This window comes from Natrix helvetica (assembly GCF_964273705.1).
Source record: "Natrix helvetica genome assembly, chromosome: 2".
Classification (NCBI taxonomy): Eukaryota; Metazoa; Chordata; class Lepidosauria; order Squamata; family Natricidae; genus Natrix; species Natrix helvetica.
Window position 1 is genome coordinate 277427201 of NC_138552.1, and position 22308 is coordinate 277449508.

Sequence of the window (22308 nt, forward strand, 5' to 3'; positions counted from 1 at the left end):
TGCAGTATCCTTCCCCTGCCACACCCACCAAGCCATGCCCACAGAACCAGCAGTAAAAAAAATTGCATCCCACCACTACACAGTTCATACAATTACCGTCTGAAGTTACAACAGCATTAAAAAAAGGGACGTGTGACTGTTTTTTACACTTATGACCTTTGCAACATCCCCGTGGTCACGTGATCAAAATTCAGAAGCTTAGCAACTTAGCAAAATTTATGACAGTTGCAGTATCCTGGGATCCCATGATCCCTTTTTGAGAACTTCTGACAAACAAAGTCAATGGGAAGCCAGATTCACTTAACAACTGTGTTACTAGCTTGACAACTGCAGTGATTTACTTAACGGCCACCGCAAAAAGGTCATAAAATGGGGCAAAACTCACTTAACAACTGTCTTCCTTAGCTGTTCTGACCTAGGCTTCACCAAATCACGAAACAGACTCCTTGTCCCAAAAAAAGACCCTTTTTATTTGGCTAATGTGAATTCCTAGCATTCACATCCAGCAAAGTCCCAGCAAACAGTCTTTCAGGGGTGAATTGCAAACACAGACCTTATCAGTCCTTGGATAGTTGCCAGGGCGATAGCTTCCAGACTCAGCAGCTGTACAAGGAAACACTTGACAAGGAGTCTGTCAGATAAGCAAATCTTCACACTAACGAACTAATTGTCTCCTGCAAACACCACTCCCCTTCTGCTTCTGTTCATTTCCTCTGCGAGGGGCCCATTCAACGTCCACCTGTGGCTTTATTCCCAAGTCAACCCCTCTTCTTTAGCTGTTCCCTTTGTCTGGCAGCTCTGTGCATGTGCACATCAGGGAGAGGCTCCAGCTGTTCTTCAGCCCCACTTATCTCTGACTCCAAAGGTAGCTGATAACTGTCGGATGGTCCTGGCCCCATCTCTGCCTCTGACACAGAGCCCTCATCAGGGCCTTCCCCAGACTCCAGGACTGGCCCATGTTCCTCCCCTACCGCCTCACTGTCCGAGTCTGCCACCAGCTCCGGTTGGCCACTGGTGGGCCACAACATTAGCAACAGAAATTTTGGGCTCAACGGAGGTCATAATTTGAGGACTACCTGTATTCTCTTTTGTACTTACTGAAGGACGGGAACAGCTTGAAACAAAGCTTAACAGTTAAAAAAGGAAAATAGCCACTTTCTGTGCGGTTCATAAACAGACCTCCCATCCCTACCTCTATTACGACATCACAGCAGATGGCAGAGGGCACCAGCATCTTCCGAGTGATCGCAGTTGTGTACATTCCAGCGGATATGAGAGCAACGCAGGAGAGACGTTTCGTCTCCTTTGCACTTGAGGTTGTCCAGAAAAATGTATCCTTTGCCCTGGCCGTACTGGGCTTCTCCAAAGGCCGCTAAGGCACCTCCACAGCCAATCTGCCGACAGACCACTTTCACGTCCTTTAGATCCCAGGCATCGTCACACACCGTCCCCCACTGAGACAGGTAAAACATCTCCACTCGGCCTTCACAGCGATGGCTGCCATTGACCAGTCGCAGAAAACCTAAACATTGGAACAGGAATAATAGGAATAATAGGAATAGGAATAATAGGAATAATAGGAATAGGAATAATAGGAATAGGAATAGGAATAATAGGAATAGGAATAATAGGAATAATAGGAATAGGAATAATAGGAATAATAGGAATAATAGGAATAGGAATAATAGGAATAGGAATAATAGGAATAGAAATAATAGGAATAGGAATAATAGGAATAGAAATAATAGGAATAAGAATAATAGGAATAATAGGAATAGGAATAGGAATAATAGGAATAGGAATAATAGGAATAGGAATAATAGGAATAGGAATAATAGGAATAGAAATAATAGGAATAGGAATAATAGGAATAGAAATAATAGGAATAATAGGAATAGGAATAAGAATAATAGGAATAGGAATAATAGGAATAGGAATAATAGGAATAGGAATAATAGGAATAGGAATAATAGGAATAGGAATAATAGGAATAATCGGAATAATCGGAATCGGAATAATAGGAATCGGAATCGGAATCGGAATAATAGGAATAAGAATAATAGGAATAATAGGAATAAGAATAATAGGAATAGGAATAATAGGAATAGGAATAAAAGGAATAATAGGAATAGGAATAATAGGAATAGGAATAAAAGGAATAATAGGAATAGGAATAATAGGAATAATAGGAATAATAGGAATAATAGGAATAAGAATAGGAATAATAGGAATAAGAATGATAGGAATAATAGGAATAGGAATAATAGGAATAGGAAGAATAGGAATAGGAAGAATAGGAATAGGAATAGAAATGGGTAGGGTAGGGTAGGGTAGAATAGAATAGAATACAACAGAACAGAACAGAACAGAGTTGGGAGGGAAGCATGTACATTTTGGGCACTTGGTCCAGAAAAGTTTAGCCATCACTGCTCTACACTATTTCTGACAGCTGGCAGTCCAGTCTCTTCTTGAAAGCCTCCAGTGATGAAGCTCCCACAACTTCCAAAGGAAACTTCTGTTCCACTGGTTAATTGTTCTCACTGTCAGAAAATTCCTCCTTATTTCCAGGCTGAATCTCTCCTTGGTCAGTTTCCATCCATTATTCCTTGTCTGGCCTTTGGGTGCTTTGGAAAATAGCTTGACCCCCTCCTCTCTTTGAAAGCCCCTCAAGTATTGGAACACTGCTCTCATGTCTCCCTTGGTCCTTCTCTTCACTAGACTAGCCATGCCCAATTTGCCTTGAGTTTGACATCCCTGCTCCAAAGGAAGAGCAACATCCCAAGCTAAGAGCAGCTGGACGTTTACATACCATCTTTGGGACGAGTGGTGGTTGAAGTTGTGGTAGCAAAAGTATCTTCTTGCAAGGAAGCTCCTGATTCTTCTGCACCTGGAATCCAGGAAAAAGGGGCACAGACTAGCAAAGTGGAACACGACAAATGCACATAGGTTCAATTAGTCAATATTGAGATACAGTTCTTTGTTTTTAAGGGCATGTTTTAGCCAAGTCTTAATGGTGTCCAATGCATCTGCAGATATCTCCTCTGGGTTCTCTCATACTCCCACCTTGCCTGGATTTCTTTTTCTTTTTCTAGAAAAAAAAACCCCTTTTGATTCAAAAGTAACAATATTGGAAGCAGGCCAAGCAAATCAATAAACTCCAGCACCACTCTGGTTTGCAAATTTGCCTCTGGTCTCTGTCCAAGCACCCTAATCTTTCCCCAAAAGTAAAAACAGGGAACGGCTGCAGCTGAGTGCTTTCTTCTATAGCCCACCGGCCCAGAAAAAATAATCAAAGGTAAAATTGGGGCAACAGGAAATACTCTCAAGTAGAGGAGCTGCTTGGAGCAACTTAGCAGTTTTGCTTTGGTGAATGACTGTTTTTATAACTGGCCATAGTACTCAAGGAAATGCTTTGGGAATCAGCAAAACGGAGTACTCATAATATCAGGGGTGTCCAAACTTGGGAACTTTAAGACTTGTGGACTTCAACTCCCAGAATTCCCCAGCCAGCCTGGCTGGGGAATTCTGGGAGTTGAAGTCCACAAGTCTTAAAGTTCCCAAGTTTGGACACCCCTGCATAATATGGTCTGAAAATTTCACATAGGCTAGATTTCCAGGAGAAATATCAACAACCTCAAACTCAACATTAAGAAAACTAAGATCATGGCATCAGGCCCTCTCGATTCCTGGCAAATAGATGGGGAAGAAATGGAGGTAGTGGCCGATTTTATTTTCCTGGGCTCCAAGATCACTGCAGCCAAGAAATTAAAAGAGGCTTGCTCCTGAGGAGGAAAGCTATGGCAAATCTAGACAGCATACGAAAAAGCAGAGACATCACCCTGCCAACAAAAGTGTGTATAGTCAAGGCCATGGTTTTCCCAGTTGCAATGTATGGCTGTGAAAGTTGGACCATAAGAAAGACTGAGTACCAAAGAATTGAGGCCTTTGAACTGTGGTGCTGGAGAAGACTCCTGCGAGTCCCTTGGACTGCAAGGCAATCAAACTGGTCAGTCCTAGAGGAGATCAACTCTGACTGCTCCTTAGAAGGCCAGATCCTGAAGATGCAACTCAAATACTTTGGCCACCTAATGAGAAGGAAGGACTCACTGGAGAAGAGCCTAATGCTGGGAAGGATTGAGGGCAGAAGAAGAAAGGGACGACAGAGAATGAGGTGGCTGGATGGAGTCACTGAAGCAGTAGGCATGAGCTTAAATTGACTCCAGAGGATGGTAGAGGACAGGAAGGCCTGGAGGAACGTTGTCCATGGGGTCACGATGGGTTAGACACCACTTTGCAACTAACAACAAGAAGAAGATTAGCCCACCCGTGAACTGAGCCTTTACATTTTTTCTGAACAGCAAATTAAAGGCAGAACAAGTACATGCTTATTTTTCCAGAGAGAAAGCTGAAACGGGGTTTGCGATCCACTTCGTACACGCACACATTCACTCACAAACACACCCATTTTGCAGGGAGTTGAGCGAAGAGTAAAGCGTGCCTGCATACACTCTGCAATTTCACTCCCGAACCAGCGAATAGGTGGGGCCAACCATGACGCACCTTGACCCCTGCATCTCTCACCTCTGCAGAGGACGCCAGCGTCTTCGTGGTGCCCACAATTATGTTGCCCCCATCCCAGGTTAAAGCAGTCGGTCAGCTCAGTCTCTGTGCCAATGCAATCCACGTTGTCCAGAAGGATGGGCCCACTGCCGTAGCCGAAGTAGCCCAGCACGGTAGCCCCAATGGCTGCGCCGCAGCCCAGTTGGCGGCATACAACCTGTGCGTTGGGGTAATCCCAGTCATCATCGCAAACGGTTCCCCAGAGGTCCCCATAAAGGACTTCCACCCGACCTTGGCAGCTGCTGTTCCCGTTCGCCAGGCGTATGCCGCCACCTGCTGGTCAGAGTGGGAGAAAGAAGAGACTGGAACGGACATCAAAAACGACGATCTTTAGAGTTGCAGTTAATTTGGAAACCCCCGGGCAACAGCTTGAAAAGTTGCTCCCCTGTTCTTCCCAAAGACCCCTTCCCATCTCCCTTCTGGTCCCATAATCCAGAGCCAAACACATGCAGCTCACCCTTTGTTTCCTGAGGCATGCATAAAGCAGAAGCACCCGCAGTCATAGTACGTTACTTCATTACATCGGGGGTGGGGGAAGGATTGCGTCTCTTGACCACTGCTACCGTAAAGGAGTTGGAAAGAGCTTCACCAGCCCCGCTCGGTTCACTTTCCTGGGTTTATTAATTCATATTATCAAAGCCAATCCCAGAACTTTCCCTGCACGCTTTTCTACCAGCTGTCATTCCAGCTGATGCCAAAGAATTTGCTTTTGAGATTTCTTTCAAGGAAAGGGATTTTACTCATGCTTTCAACCTATTTACTTACTAGGTAGCGGAATTGTATTTTTCACCGTTTAACAATCTCGTAAAGGTCTGCTGGGAGGGGGACGGACGGACAAAAAAGACGACAGCTGTGACAACATGATTGAAACCCCGCCCTTTTAAACATCTGCTTGGCCCATAAAAATTGGATAGAGCTTCATTTGTTATCTTAGAATCATACAATTAGAGCGTTGGAAGGGACCTTGGAGTTCTTTAAGCCCAACCCTCTGCCCAAAGGAGGAGTCCTCATATTAGAATAGAATAGAATAGCAGAGTTGGAAGGGACCTTGGAGGTCTTCTAGTTCAAACCCCTGCTTAGCAGGAAACCCTACACCACTTCAGACAAATGGTTGTCCAATCTCTTCTTAAATACGTCCAGTGTTGGAGCATTCACAACTTCTGTGAATCTCATCTTGATTTTTGCACGTCTCTAGGCTAAATGCAGCAGGTGCAAGGTCAAAGGTCCAGCTCAGAGGTCTTCAAAAGTGGCAACTTTAAGACTTGTGGACTTCAACTCCCAGAATTCTCCAGCCAGCATAGCTGAAGTTGAAGTCCACAAGTCTTAAAGTTGCCACGTTTGGGGATCCCTGGTCAGTGGTAGGTTACAATGGGTACGCCCTGGTACGGGTGTACCGGTGCCTGCTGGGAGCACTAGGTACTGTTCCAGTACTGTGGTCCGGAGGGCCCACCCACCCACCCTCCTTACTGGTATTTGAGCTCTTCGGGGCTTCTGAGCATGTGCACGGGCTGTACGGCGCCTGCGTGACGCTCCGCCAACAGCTGGAGCATCACAGAGGCATCGTGGAGCGTCACAGGTGGTAAGTACGCCAGGTGGTAAGTGCTGGACGCCAGGCCCCGTTGCACTGTACCGGTTGCAACGGGATCCAGAACTCACCACTGCCCCTGATCCAGCTCCTTGCAGCAGCTAACAAAACAAAAATGTATTGGCTGTAGGCACTGCTCAGAGATTGCATTTGAGGAGTCCTTGGTGCTGTCTGAACTTGGTTGTCCCAAGGGTGCTTTTTTTCAAGAGGCAGCTTAGAATTATAATTAGAATAGCAGAGTTGGAAGGGACCTTGGAGGTCTTCTAGTCCAACCCCCGGCTGAGGCAGGACACCCTATACCATTCCAGACAAATGGCTATCCAACATCTTCTTAAAAATGTCCAGTGTTGGGGCATTCACAACTTCTGGAGGCAAGCTGTTCCACTGATTAATTGTTCTCACTGTCAGGAAGTTTCTCCTCAGTTCTAAGTTTCTTCTCTCCTTGATTAGTTTCCACCCATTGCTTCTTGTCCTACCATCAGGTGCCTTGGAGAATAGTTTGACTCCCTCTTCTTTTCATATCTATTGCTATATTATAGGAATAGCACTTAGACTTACAGCCCCTCTCTAAGCGGTTTACAGAGTCAGCATGTTGTCCCTAACAATTTGGGTCCTCGTTTTAGCGACCTCAGAAGGATGGAAGGCTGAATCAACCTTGAGCTGGTGAGAATTGAACTGCCAAACTGCATGCAGTGAGCACAAGTAGCCTGCAGTACTGCATTCTAACAATTCCGCCACCACGGCTACCTTGGACAAATCATTATCCAGTCTTTTCTTGAAAACCTCCAGTGATGGGCCACCCACAATTCTACGAGATGTTCCACTGATTAAAAGTTCTCATTGTCAGGAATTCCCTCCTTATTGCTAGGTTGGATCTCCCTCTGACAAGCTTCCACTCATTGCTTCTTGTCTAACCCTATCTTGTCTCCTATTCTTGTTCTACCTGTCTTGATTTTGTTAAGCTTTCCTTCCCCACCTGGGTCCCCTTGCTTTAATTCAGTCATCATGAGTGAATTCTTCCCCTTGGCTTGGGGGGAAAAAAAAGTATTGGAGAACTTCTACTTTTCCAGGATGAATCACACACACACACCCTTTTTTTGTTTTTGCCCAGAAATTGTGAAAATTAAAAGGGCCACTTATGTCTGATCGATACTATAATATTTGCATAGCATCCAGGACATGTTTCTTGGTATCAAGAGTATAAAAACTTACTTTTTTCTAACGGAAGAAGGGCTGAAGTCATCGCCATCTCAGTTTCGGAGGTGGACTGAATTTTATCCTCGGTGACTGCAAAGACATGCAATTGTGAGAGCATTCCCACCCTGATATCTATGTGAAATGAATGTTAGGAAGGTGGGCTATTCTCTGTGGTTTAAACTCAGTTTATAGAATCGCAGAATTGGAAGAAAAAGATGATCTAATCTCTTATCTCATGAAGAAAACCCACAACCACAGTAGCCTTCTAGAAGTGATGGGATTCAAATAGTTTAACAACCGGTTCTCTCCCCTAATGATTTCTTCCAACAACCAGTTCACCAAACTGCTCAGAAAGTTAACAACCAGTTCTCCAGAAGTGGTGCGAACTGGCTGAATCCCACCACTGCCTTCTAGCCTCTGTTTAAAAACATACACCGAAGAAGTTCAGCCTGTGAGCAAGGCAGATGGATCCATGATCAAATACAAGGATATTATTAAAATCCCAATTTTCTTGAGTTTAATACCTTTCTCTGAGTTTAAATTGTTGGGCTCCTACCTACTGACAGTGGGGATTATTGAGTCCATTGATTATTACCTAAACAGATTAATACAATAAAATACGTATCTCCTCTTAATGGAGGAGACCTCCAGACCCAGCATTCCCCAATTCCTTCAATCTTGCCCCCTTTGAAACTTGAGTTTCAAATCTCCTAACAATTCAAGCCATCCAGTCTGGGCCCTTTCCATTTTTCAATATTCTTATGAAATTAAGATGCCCAGAATTGATAATGATCTTCAAAGTATCAGCAAAGATTACCGTATTTTTCCGAGTACAAGACGCACCAAGGTTTTGAAGAGGCAAATTTTTAAAAAAAGTTTTTGCACTCTGCAAACCTCCCCAAAACGGTCCATTTTCCATGAAAACGAGCCCGTGTTTGTTTGTTTCAAAAAAAGGACATGAATAGCCTTTAAGGGGCTTATTGAGTGTTCGGGGAGGGGGGGAGGAAATGAGCTGGATAATTTAATTTAATTTAATTTAATTAGCACTTCTAGACCGCCCCCTCTCCCAAAAGGGACTCGGGGCGGTGTACAGTCCATATCAAAAACATCATACATAATAACAATTAAAAATTATTAAATGGATAAATACCTAAATGGATAGCCTTTAGGAGGCTTATAGAATGCTCTTTGGAGCTGGGGGGGGGGGCAAAATTGAGCAAAAAACGGCCCATTTGACACCCCTGCTTTAGTCCCAAACACTGTAGCCAGAGAGTAAATACACTGTCACCCACAACTTGGGGGACCCCACAGTTCCAAATCGCCACCAAATTTTAACTGTTAATCCTACCAAAGGGCTAAAAATAAGATTAATTTAAACAATGAAGATAACATTTAGATTTGCTCTACATTCTATCTAATTCTTTACCTATCAGGGCATCTGTAAGGATGTTGGAGGGATGATGGGTAAAAAAAAATGAAGACCACATTTTTCAAAGCCACCAACTTTTTAAAACCATCCCTGCAGAAACCTCTGGTTCCCTTTATTTCTTGGAATGTAACTCTTGGCAGTCTGCTCAGAGGTCAAAGGGGGCCTGGGTGCAAATAATCAGCCAGTTACCTTTTTCAATATATCACTGATAGCATCTGGCCTAGTTTTGGTAGCCTTCTTCAGTAGGGTGTCCAGGTATATTGCTCTAAAGTTTCTTCCTCCCCCAGCATGGGAAGACACAAGAGCCATGTTAGAAGAGTTTGATTTGGTTCTGTTGTGGCCCACCAGCAGCCAGCCAGTGGCACTGGCAACAGATTTGGATGGGAGGAGTGAGGTGAACCGCGTGGTTGCTCGGATCACACGGGCGCAGCCTGACCGGAGAAGTTTCTCTTCTCAGAAATGTCTTCTTGGGCTGTGCCCGTGTGATCCGAGCAACCACGCGCGACCGGAGAAGTTTCCTCAGTGGAGCTCCTGAAAGGGACAGGCAGGCTGCCACTGCTCCACTGAGAAGACATTTCTGAGAAGAGAAACTTCTCCGGTCGTGCCCGAGCTAGTGAAGTGCTAGAAGGGAGTGGGGTGAGGGGGAAGGAGGAGAAAGGACAAAAAGGAGAAAGAAAGGGAGAAAGAGGAGGTGGGGGATAGTGGGATCCTTGCTGCTTTCTGAGCTTGGTGGTTTTCTTACAGACATTTCATTACCAAACTAGGTAACATCATCAGTGCTAGAAGGGAGTGTGGTTGTGGGGAAAGGAGGAGGAGGAGAAGTCAAGGACAAAAAGGAAAAAGATAAGGAGGGAGAGGACTGTGAGGTCCTTTGGTGTTCTCTGAACTTGGCCGGCAAGCCACTCCCACCCGGTCACATGGCCAGCAAGCCACTCCCACCCAGTCACATGGCCAGCAAGCCACTCCCACAAAGGAGGCCACACCCACAGAGTAGGTTCCAAAAATTTTGGAAACCCACCACTGATTTATAGAGAGTGAAATTATAGGCATGGCACCTCTTACCTGTGACTGTATCAGTGAATGAATCTTTATAGTCCTCTACCATTAATGTAGTGATCGGCATAATGGTGGTTGTTGTCCCTAGCCCTGTTGAGACACAATAATAAAAATGGTTGGCCATGGCAAGTCAGTGTGCCAGCAACACATTTCCAGCTTGTTGTCTGCTAAGGAGTTAATGCCATCACTCAATTTCCGGTGAACTATATTTTGGTCATTAAAATATTAAATGAAAAGCAATTGAAGGGTATTTCTAGTAATTCTAAAAATAAGGAAATAGACAAAGAAGGTTGGTGTCCTTCAATCTAGCCTCTGGAAATCTTATAATAGATCTAATAGTAGATGCATGCCGAACAAAATTACACAAATTAATTAACCCCATCTTAGCCAGCAAGTTTTGTGAATCCAGTTGTGTGGTCAATGCCCGACTCAATATGTCATGTGAATCCAGAAAACTGGGTTAATTGAAAACACCTTTGCTAATTATGGGAAACTCTGTGGTGAGAACCAATCCAGTGCCATTTCTATGCCTAGTTCAAGATCCACAGTTTTTTGACTCACAAACCTCTGGTTTGACATGACGAATGACTGCCAGGGAAGCCTTATCTAGATCTGTGCCAGCGGGCGACGCCTAGGGGAAGGGCCTTCTCTGTGATGGGCCCGACCCTCTGGAATGACCTTCCCCCCGACATTAGAATGACTACGGATCCCCGCTCCTTCCGTCAGAAACTTAAAACCCACCTATTCCAGCTAGCCGGCTTGGCCTAATTTCACCTATCCCACCTCAGTTCTATTTCTAAATTTTAAAGATTGGTTTTAAGGTTTGTTTTTTAATTTTTATAAATTGTACAGGGGTTGTTTAATTTGGTTTTTACCTATGTGTATGATTGTTTGTATGTTTTAAATTTATTCCTGTACACTGCCCCGAGTCCCTCCGGGGAGAGGGGGCGGTCTAGAAATTTAATAAATTATTATTATCTAACTTAACTTCCTTACTAGTAAAAGAAGGTGGGAACCAAATATGAGTTCATTTCTATTGTTTGTGCTCCATCCTGAGAATCTTCTTCCTTCAAAGGATGCCCTGGACAGGTCCTATGTTTTCATGTCCATCATATGTTAAAGCGTTTCAATTTTGCCAGACCAGGATTCTGCAAATAGGTACCCTCCAAATGAGTTGGAGATTGTCATTCCCAGGATTCCCAAACTGGCAAAGCCGAACTTAGTTTGTGTTTAGGGGTTTACTTATTTCAACTCATTCCCTGGGGAGTTGAGTCGAAATAAAAAATGGCAAAGGCCCCCAGCAGGGAGAAAGCTACTATATAGCTTTAGAGTCTCACAGCTGCATTAGAACTAATTAGGAATTCTGTTTCCACACTGTTCCATGTTGGGTGAAGCAAAGGACATTTGAGCTTCTTTGAGCTTTCTCCTTATGCCAAAGCTGCATTCACATGTTATCTTAAAGAACAAAAAAAAAAGGTCTCAAGGGCACACAGGCTGCCATCTTAATTTAGTCTTGTGACTCACGAACTGAAGTTAAAATCTCAGCATGTAATATGCAGTCCTTGACTTACAAGGCACTTCTTTTAGTGCACTTCTTTTAGTGCCCGTTCAAAGTTATGGTGCTGAAAAAAATGACTTATAACCATTTTTCACACTTACAACCAGTGCAGCATCCCCCGTGGCCATATGAGTCCACAAGTCTTAAAGCTGTCACGTTTGAACACCCCTGGGGTTTTTTTTCCTAAAGGGTTAGGGGTGCAAGGGTCTTGTAAAGTGACAGCTTTAAGACACGCGTGCTTCAAATGCCAGAGTTTCTGAGCCAACATTTTGATTGCTAAGCAAGAGCGTTGTTAAGTGAGTTTCACCACATTTTACAAGTTGGCCACGCCCACCCGGTCACACAGCCAGCAAGCCACGCCCACCCGGTCACATGGCCAGCAAGCCACTCCCACCGGTCACATGGCCGGCAAGCCACTCCCATAAAGCAGGCCACACCTACAGAAGAGATTCTAAAAAAATTTGAAACCCACCACTGGCGCTGGAGCATCAGAAACCTGAATACCAGCTGGCCAGCGTGCATCTGTACACTGGCCAGCTGGTCTTCATGTGCACTGGAATGCCAGAAACCCATGTCATGCATGCACATGCCGGAAACCAGAAGACCAGCTGATGACAGCATGGATGCCCATAGAGAGGTCTCCACGTGCCACCTCTGGCACGCGTGCCACAGGTTCGCCATCACGGACCTAGTCTCTCTACCCATACCCACCCCCAAAAAACCATTTCAGTCAATGTCACCCTATTTTACTTTGAAATAGCGGTTTCAAAGTTGGAGTTTCCTGCTTCAAGGTCAGGTTACTTGTAGTACATTTACAAAAATCATTCGAAGAAGAGAACCGAATCTTCAAAGTTTGGCCCTGTTAACAATTTGCACACACCATATTCTATTCTATTCTATTCTATTCTATTCTATTCTATTCTATTCTATTCTATTCTATTCTATTCTATTCTATTCTACTCTACTCTACTCTACTCTACTCTACTCTACTCTACTCTACTCTATTCTTATTCAAAATCCTTCTGGGAGCTGCCCGCCTTGTCTAGGCGGTTGAGGTCTCTTTTCCAACTTGCTCACCGGAGCAGATGACCCCAGCATCTTCATGGTGACCACAGTTATGGATGCCCCAACCGAGGCTGAAACAGGCGGAGAGCTGTGGCTCATTTCCATCGCAATTCACATTATCTAGGAGGATGCGCCCAGTGCCGTAGCCGAAGTAGGCGTTGGTCCTGTAGGCCACCGCACGACCACAGTCCATCTGCTTGCACACCACGTTGGCATCCTGCAGCTCCCATTCATCATCACACACAGTGCCCCAGTTTCCTTTGTAGAATACCTCCACTCGGCCTTGGCAGGCGTTAGCCCCGTTCACCAGCCGGATTCTCCCATCACCTGTGGAGGAGACCAGAGGATCACCCAACCATCTGCCTTGCTCTCTTTGTCACTTTTGAGAGCAAGAATGAATTCTTTTTATGGAAGAGGCAAAGATGCCTATTAAAAGGGGGGGGGGACCAAGAAGACCTGGCAAAAAAACCACCTATAATTGAGGGGCCACTATTAGGCAATGTTTCAATTTTCTCCACTGCCATGGTTGACTTTTTCTAAGAAAAAGAAACAAACAAACAAACAAAAAAGCCAGTAGCAGTGAATGGAAGACTTGATCATCTGAACTCTCTCGTCCCCTGCTATAAAATTCCAGGAACAAGGCAGAAAATTGCAATGGCTATTGACAAGGGTGGCCTGCTATGGGTTTGCCCGTGTTTGGGAGAACCCATAGCTAACATTATGGCCAATTAAAAAAACCTCCAAATCCCACCCCTGGCTGGCCCCGCCCACCCTGCTCTGCCCCTTCCACCCCTCCCCTCCCAGGAGTCTCCATGTGGCCTATTTTGTATGCGAGGTAATTGCAGGGCCTGCACGGAGGCTCAGGGAGGGGGGAAAACAGGCCTCCCAGAAGGCCTCCGGAGGCAGGGGGAGGCAGTTTATGCCCTCCCAGAGGCTCAAGGAAAGGCTCCGGAGCCTGGGGAAGGTGAAAATGCCCTCCACCCACCGTGGTGCAGGAGGTCAACTAGGCCACGCCCACCCAGCAACCGGGCAGAGAACCTGTTGCTGAAATTATTGAAGCCCACCCCTGGCCAGGGACGTGCGGTGAGGTTTATGGCTGGTGAGGCTGGTGACGTCATCAGGAAGGCGGGGAATGGGACCACGTGTGCTGGAGGCTGAGCCTGCCTCATCCTCCAGCACACGTGATCCCATTCCCCGCCTTCCTGAGCGCGCTCCGCTGGCTCGCGCTCCGTGATCCCCAACAACAGCTGCTTTTCAGTGCTTTTCTGTGCGTCTGGCGTTTAGGACACATGGCTATCTACCTAAACGCCAGACGCACAGAAAAGTACTGAAAAGCACTTCGCCTCCAAGCCACTTCGTCTTGATGATGTCGACGATGTCGCTGCTGGGCGCGGCCGGACGAAAGTAACCAGAGTGGCGCCGAGGGGTCCGGGCGGACGAAAGACCGAGCGAGCGAGCGATGGAGGATCAGGCAGCCTGATCCTCGGTCGCTCGTCTGCCAGACTGCCTCGGCGCCACTCTGGCTACCTCCGTCCGTCCGCGCATGGCAGCTGCGGCGACGTCATCAAGCCCCTGCCACTTCTGGACGTCTATTGCAGTCACGAGGAGCGCGCAAAGTACAGTCCGCTCCTTCCGTATTAAGCTGAAGACCCACCTATTTCAAGCAGCTGGCCTGGCTCAACTCTGATCTAACCATATCGCTCCTGACGGGTTTTTAACTGGGTATTTTAATTATATTTAATTTCTAGGGGTTTTAAATACTGTATTTTAATTGTTTTATCAATCGACCTCCTCCTTGTGTATGTTTCAGTGTATGTCTTTGTTATATGTTTGTTTTGTTTACATATTTATTTCGTATGTTTCGTTGTACGCCGCCCCGAGTCCTTCGGGAGAGGGTGCAGCTAAGAAATAAATATATTATTATTATTATTATTAGCAGAGGCAGGAAGGTTATTGGCGCTTCCGAGAACCCTTCTGCCTCCGCCGGTTGCCTAGCTGACACTGCCCTGCGCGCTCTCCTCTTCCTCCCTCCTCTTGGACTCCCTCGTGGATATTATTATTATATATTATTATTTCATGATGAGAGGTGAGGCTCTGCCTCCCCTGACCGCACGTCCCTGCCCCTGGCTATTGAGTACCTGTACTAAAAAGTCATTATAGCTACCAGACACCACTCTATCCGAGCCTAAGTAAATATATCTGAAATAAATGAATACTTTCCCCTAGCTTCTATTTTCCTCCCTTTCGGATGCTGTCCACCATATGCTGTTTGCTAGATTATAAGACCCTTGAGATAAATATCCTTTCCTTCCTTTCAAAAATAAATAAGCAAGCCAGCTAAAGATGATTTCTTAAGTAAATCTAGAAAGCACTTACTTTTCTTATCTTTCAATGGGACTGTGGTTGTTTTGCTGGCAGGATCTTTTGCTGATTGTGTGGGTAGCAGTTCTACAAAGACAGAAAAAACGGAGGCATGAAGATCAAGAAAACTGTAGAATAATTATACCGACACCATGGTTGGGTGCCACACCCCCAATTCTTCTGTACATGCAAAGCCCTATAACTGATGGTGTTACCTAGCTTGGTAATGAAATGTCTGCAAGAAAACCACCAAACTCAGAGAGCACCAACAATCCTACAACTTCCATTTTAAATTATAGTTGGTTGACTTGATGGATTTACACAGCCTTCCCAAACTTTTCAAATATATTTCAAGAACCCAGGACCGTCTTAACAGCATTATGGGCCCCGGGGCAAAGCAGTGTACTGGGGCCCCTAGGACAACTACTCACAGGCAGAGGTGGGTTTCAGAGAAGTCTACCACCGGTTCGGCCTGCATGCACACCCTTGCTTTATGAGTGTACACGTCTTCTGCACATGCGCTTTGCTCATGCGCGGGATTTGCACACATACACACAGCTTCAAAAACATGGCTAAATTAGACGGCATAGAACTGGGGGGATGAGCGGAGGGGCCCACAGGTCACCACTACCGGTTCGCCTGAACCGGTCCGAACCGGCTGAATATCACCTCTGCTCACAGGAATAAAAATGTACTGTATTTTTCGGAGTATAAGACACACTTTTCCCTCAAGAAAGAGGCTGAAAATCTGGGTGCGTCTTATACACTGAATACAGCATTTTTGGCCTCCCAAAACCCTGCCCCTTCACCAAAATGGCTGTGCATAGCCTTTAGGAGGCTTTCAGAGACCTTCTGGGGGCTGAGGAGGGCAGAAATGAGCAAAATATGGGCCGGTTTTTGCTCAATTTAACCCCCCCCCCCAGGAGCACTTTATAAGCCTCTTAAAGGCTATCTATGCCCTTTTTAAAACAAAAAACGGGCTCATTTTCACGAAAAACGACCCGAGTTGGCAGCACACGACCCCTCTGCACTCCCCCCACTTATGGCACGCCAGCCAAAAAAGGTTCCCCATCGCTGGTTTAGCCTGTTCGGATCTGCTTTCGCGCTGCAACTGTTCCTGATCTACTCAAAGGAGGTGTTTAAAAGTGCTCTGAACATAGGATTCTCCTTTGCTTCTAAAGCTAGTATTACTCAGCCATTCTTTCAATCAAGGCTTCATCTTCTTTTATCTGTTAATTGAGGAAAGCCCAGACTGAACCAGCTGCACTTTGTTTAATGAGAACATCAGAGGGGAAAACAGGAGACTGATGGCATCTTTTTCTGACTAACACGTTTTTATTAAAAGGCATAAACTTGCCTGAGCTGCACCATATATCTTTGAACAACATTTTATACTTGGAAAATATGCTACCAACAGTGACGTGCGGTGAGGTTTATGGCTGGTGAGGCTGGTGACATCATTAGCGCGAGCCGCGGTCCCCTTCATATTGACTCAGGAAGTCGGGAAATGGGACCACGTGTGCAAGAGGTTGAAGCTGCCTCAGCCTCCTGCACACATGGTCCCATTCCCCTCCTTCCTGACTCCTGAGTCAACATGAAGGGGACCACGGAGCGCGCTCCGCGGTCCCCTTCATGTTGACTCAGGAAGGCAGGGAATGGGACCACGAGTGCAGGAGGGAGGCTGAGGCTAGAGGAGCCTCCTGCACACGTGGTCCCATTCCCGGACCACGTGTGCAGAAGGCTTCTCAGCGCCTTTTCCCTTTCCCCTTTTTTTTATTTTCATGATGAGAGCGGTGAGGCTCTGCCTCCCCTGCCTCCCCTGACCGCACGTCCCTGGCTACCAAACTCTTCCTGATTCCTTAATGAGAATGCAAGTCCTGGTTTAAGTGTTCCATTTTAAGAGGGGCTTAGGGAAATATACAGCATTGGAACTAGGAGAGGGCCGAACAATTCTTGACTGAAATTGCACAATTGGTGAAGTCACCAAACCTTTCGCTGGCAAAAGAGCCCAAAGCTGATAGCATCTGCTCTGAACTCTCTCTGCCACTTCCAGCCTTGAAATGAACAGAAGATTAACTGTTGAAGAAGATCTGGTTAAAAGAAACAGATTAGATTCATAGAATACACCAGGGGTGTCCAAACTTAGGAACTTTAAGACTTGTGGACTTCAACTCCCAGAATTCCCCAGCCAGCATGGGAGTTGAAGTCCACAAGTGTTAAAAGTTCCCAACTTTTGGATACCCCTGTAAATACACTAAGCCAAAATGAAACCCACATTATGGCATAGTGCAATGTATGATGTTTCTGGGGGTGACTGGGCTACAGCTTAGTCCTCAACTTACAACCACGGTTTAGCGACTGTTTGAAGTAACTATGGCATTGAAAAAAGTGACTCAGGACTGAGAGATTAACAGAGTTGGAAGGGACCTTGTACGTCATCAATCCCCCGCCCAAACAGGAGACCCAACACCAGGGGGTGTCAAACTTGATTTCATTGAGGGTTGTGTTTGACCTTGGGTGGCCGGGGTGGGCGTGGCCAGCATGATGTCACTTGTGTTGGGTGTTTGCCTGTGGTGAGCCGAGCGCTCTGCCAGCGGAAACAGGCTCCCGAGCTCCATTTTCAGATGCGGCGGCCTCCTGCAACCCTCTGGCAGCAAAAAGGGAGCTCGCAAGGGCCGCGCACGACCCTCACGAGCGCCGTTTGCACTGGCAGAAGCACCACAGGCCGATCCTTCGCTATTTCCAGGACAGCCCTGTGGGCCAGTTCTAAGCACCACAATGGCTTCCCCATTGACTTTGCTTGTCAGAAGGTCTTAAAATGTGACGTCTGCAACAGTCGTAAATAGGAACCAGTTGCTAAGCATCTGGCTTTTGGTCACACGACCATGGGGAGGCTGCAACGGTTGTAAGCAGGGGTGAAATCCTCCCAGCTCAGCCCGGTTTGGCTGAACCAGTAGGGACGACTGTTGTTGGTTCTGCGAATCGGCAGTAAAAAAAAAATGCTTCCGAGGATCGCACAGCTCAGCTGTGAGCTGTGCAATCGTCAGAAGCTTTTTTCCCGCCTTTTAAAGCATTTTTTTCTTGCCGGCTCAGGTGAATTAGGCAGGGTAAAAAATGCTTTAAAAAGCAGGGGGAAAGTTTCCGACGATCGAGCAGCTCACATCTGAACCATGTGATCCTCGGAAGCTTCCCCACACTTTTTAAAGCATTTCTTTCCCTGAACCGGCAGGGGAAAAATGCTTTAAAAAGTGAAAAAAAGTTGGCCACTCCCACCCAGTCACATGACCCCCACTTCCCCCACCAAATCACACCCACAGAACCGGTGGCAAAAAAAATTAGATTTCACCACTGGTCGTAAGAGTGAAAAACGTCCATACATTGCTTTTTTCAGTGCCGTGGTAACTTCGAACGTTTCTTAAATGAACTGTTGTAAGTCAAGCAGTACCTGCATTCAGCACCATGATCTCCTGAAGGAAAGACACTTGAAATCTACCACACATGTTCAATCAATAAAACAAATGAATCCGGTTGGAGGGTCCACTTTGACACCAATCCCTTCCCCAACCGCCACTGCAATCCATCAGGCCCAAACCTTTGTACCATTACACATGACGGCCACATCTTCATAGTGGTAGCAGTTGTGGATGCCCCATCCATGGCTGCTGCACTCACTGAGGGCTGCCTCTCTTCCTTTGCAGTCCACATTGTCTAGAAAAATGGGTCCATGCCCTCTGCCAAAAGAAAGGGCGGGTGGCATGCCGACGGCGTGGCTACAACCGAGTTGGCGGCACACCACGTTGGCATCCACAATGTCCCAGTCGTCGTCGCACACTGTGCCCCAGGTATTGTTGTAGAAGATCTCCACCCGTCCCTGGCACCGGGTGCGTCCGTTGACCAGCCGTACCTCTGGAAGAAAGAGGGCAGAGCTACTGTCTTGAACAACTCAAGAAGAATGACTTCAGCGGGGGAGGAACAGCTGCGTCACGGCAGGTGAGCAACTAAGGTGAGGCCAGGCCCATCATCCAGAGCTAATTTACATATTGGGATTCAAAATCCAAAAGGCGCACTGGATGGGCATCAAGAAGTTACGCAGGGCCACGACAAAAAGTGTATTTAATTTAAATAAACAATAATAATCTATAGGCTGTATGTATGTTCCAGCATAACTCTCGAGCAATTTCAAGCAAACTTGGTACACAGCAGTGGTGGGTTTCTAATATTTTTCCTACCGGTTTGCTTGGCATGCACAGAAGCATCTGGGCAGGTGGGCAGAGCCTCCCACCACCGTTACTACCGGTTCATCTGATCCGGGCCAAACCGGGAGCAATCCACCTCTGGTACACAGACGATTTACCCCCTGGAAACAAATACTGGTGGGGTAAGACACCCCTGGTGTGTGTGCGTGTGTTCCAGCATAACTTTGGAACGCCTGGCCCGTTAAGGAGAGCGAGCGCAGCGTCCTAGAGTGGCCATTGTTTGTAATGTCAGTTCCTTCGCAGCTTCCTCTGGAAAGCCAACTGTGACGTTTGCCCTCCAGTGGAGCAATGGGGAAGCACCTGATGGATTTGGGGAAATGTGCCAGGGCAAGAAAGAGGAGCGCGTGAGAGGGGGAAGGGAGAGGGTAGGTATGATGGTCATGGGACTAGGGGGAAGAAAGGCTCCTCTCAATGGCTCCCTGTCAGACAAACGCTTCGACGTCTATAAATACCCGTGCAAAGCCAAGTTGTCAGCTAGTAATAATTAAAGCACAGGAACAAAATTCTACCATGAAACTTCCCAATCTCAAAATGGGCCGCTCTGAATCTTCTGAAAGTAGCCGGCCACCAAAACAAATTTCAGGGTTGGAAAATTCTGTGACAGGATATTTTGCCTACCCTATTTATGAAATGCAGTTGATGTAATTATTCCCTGCAGGCTTAAGATTTCTCCCTTTTGAGTCCCTTCAACTAATAGCTCTACTGGGAGCATCTCATGGTTTTTTTGAGGCATCCATTGAAATCTTCGGGGTGGTCATTCAAGAATGTTAAGGGTCATATTGCCCCCTGAGGCATTGTTGGGCTAAGGGAAAGTAGATCTGCTAAAATGAAAAGGTATCGGGAATATAGCTAGCGCCCATTAAAAGTCCAAATTCTTCTTGGACTCAACCCACCAAGGGAAAGAATTAGGGTGGCTGCTAGGTTTAGAGACATAAACCCCAAACTTTTTGGATCGCTATTTCTTCAGGTGAACTATCAGACTTCCACAGACAGGATGTCTATGGAGATTCTCAATCATCCAGGTCATGGTTGTCCCAAAGGAGCTCTTTTCAAAAGGCAACTGGATTTTTGTGTTTTCTTTTTTTTCTTGAAGACATTTTGCTTCTCAATCCAAGAAGCTTCTTCAGTTCTGGCTGAATGGTGGAGAATTCAGTCAGAACTTTAAAATATGCATCTCCATATAACAAAGTCTCACCTGGAATGGTCATCGGTGCAGCCCCAGTGCTGCCAGCTGCAACAACAACAAAAACATAATGTAAGTTCATGCAAATTCAATTATATCCCCATTTCAAGGCACTGAACCTGGATACCCTTCTCCATCTGCTCTGCTGACTCTCACATGTGCTGAGACTTTCAACAGGCTGTATAAACATTTGTCTAAAATTCTTGAGCAAATCCTCCACCAAGCAGTCTACAAGCTTCTAATGACTCACATTCCAGAATCCCATTTCTGTAGAATGATGAGGAATTCAGGGACCTGTTAATCCCAACACAGTGGAAAGCAACAAAGATTGGGTTGGGACTTCTGGGAGCTGAAATCCACACATGTATCTGTGTATGTATGTATGTGTGCATGTATGTATGTATGCATGTATGTGTGCATGTATGTATGTATGCATGTATGTATGTATGCATGCATGCATATGCATACATATAGGTATGTATGTATACATATATGGGAAAGGTCATATATATGTGGGAAAGGATGACCTTGAGGGAACTGTTTTTCGCATTTGAGGGAATACAAAGGAATTGGGTGTGTCTAGTCTAGTGAAAAGAAGGACCAGGGACGACATGATAGCAGTCTTCCAATATCTCAGGGGTTGCCAAAAAGAAGAGGGGAAGTCAATCTATTCTCCAAAGCACCTGAGGACAGGACAAGAAGCAATAGGTGAAAACTAATCAAGGAGAGAAGCCACCTAGAACTAAGGAGAAATTTCCTGACAGTTAGAACAATTAATCATTGGAACAGCTTGCCTTTAGAAGTTGGGAATGCTCCAGCAATAGAAGTTTTAAAGAAGAGATTGGACAACCATTTGTCTGAAGTGGTGTAGCCTTTCCTGCTGAGCATGGAGTTGAGCTAGAAGACATCCAAGGTCCCCTCCAACTCTGTTAGTCTATTATTCCTAGAAAAGTCAGGATGGTGGTTACCATCATAAAATTGAAGTCCCCTCCTTTTAGCTGCAGTTTAATAGATGAGCAGTTTTGATGGGGAGGTTGTGGAACCCATCGTGACTTTTTTGACCCCCCCCATAGTCTCCTCCCTATTTCTAAGATACAATTGTCATCAAGTCTAGAAGGCCTCCAAGCAGGGTTTCCTACTTGAGCAGGGGTGTGGACCAGAAGGCCTCCAAGGTCCCTTCCAACTCTGTTATTCTGCTATATCTTGTCAAGTTTAAAAAACAATGGACTACACAGTGATGGAGTTCAGAGGTTGTTTAGTGCTGGAATAGGCAATCTTTTCATGATCAAGGACTAGGTTTATTATTGGGGGAGAAGGACTAAAAACCAGAAAATGTGTGAGGCTAGGTCCATGATGGTGAACTTATGGCACGTGTGCCAGAGGTGGAACACAGAGCCTTCTCTGTGGGCATGCATGGGGCAGCCAGCTGCTCTTCCAGGTTCCATCATGTGCATGCGCACCAGCCAGCTGGTCCAGCATGCATGCACACCGGCAGGCTGCTCTCTTCCGGGTTCCGGTGCGTTCATGTGCATGCATGCTCCAGAACCCAGAAGAGAGCAGCTGGCTGGGAGCATGCTTGTGACAAAACCCAGAAGAGCAGCTGGCCGCCACGCACATGCGCACTAGCCAGTGCTCTCTTCTGGGTTCTGGTGCTCTGGCCTGTGTGCTCATGCGCGCATTCCAGTTTCAGCATGGTGCTGAAAAGGTTAACCATCACTGGGCTGTTTTCCAAAGATATATTAAAGGTGTTTTTTTTCCCTTTCTAACTGTGATATTCTTACTTTGGGGCTTATACTACCTTTTTCAAGTTGTTTCTGATCTCAGTGTGGTAGGAAATTATGCTGTCATTTACTGCAACAATGGTCAGAGGCGGCTCTTTGGGCTGCAAGAAGGGAATTTAGGCAAACATTGATCACCTCTGCCCTAATGCCAAGACTGAGCAACATATTTTCCTCCAGTGTATTTATTTGGTTAATTTTTTAATCCTGCCTTTATTGC

At 46.0% G+C, this 22308-nt stretch overlaps 1 protein-coding gene across 1 annotated transcript; it reads right to left on the reverse strand.

Moving 5' to 3' along the window:
• Positions 1-1205: 1205 nt before the first annotated feature.
• On the reverse strand, positions 1206-20335 carry SSC4D (scavenger receptor cysteine rich family member with 4 domains; the record flags this gene model as incomplete). Its single annotated transcript, XM_081940447.1, has 9 exons — positions 1206-1522; positions 2810-2887; positions 4582-4893; positions 7418-7492; positions 9894-9977; positions 12523-12837; positions 14887-14958; positions 18472-18777; positions 20323-20335. 9 exons carry the CDS (start codon positions 20333-20335, stop codon positions 1206-1208), a joined length of 1572 nt encoding a protein of 523 aa, XP_081796573.1.
• Between the last annotated feature and the right edge of the window lie 1973 nt (positions 20336-22308).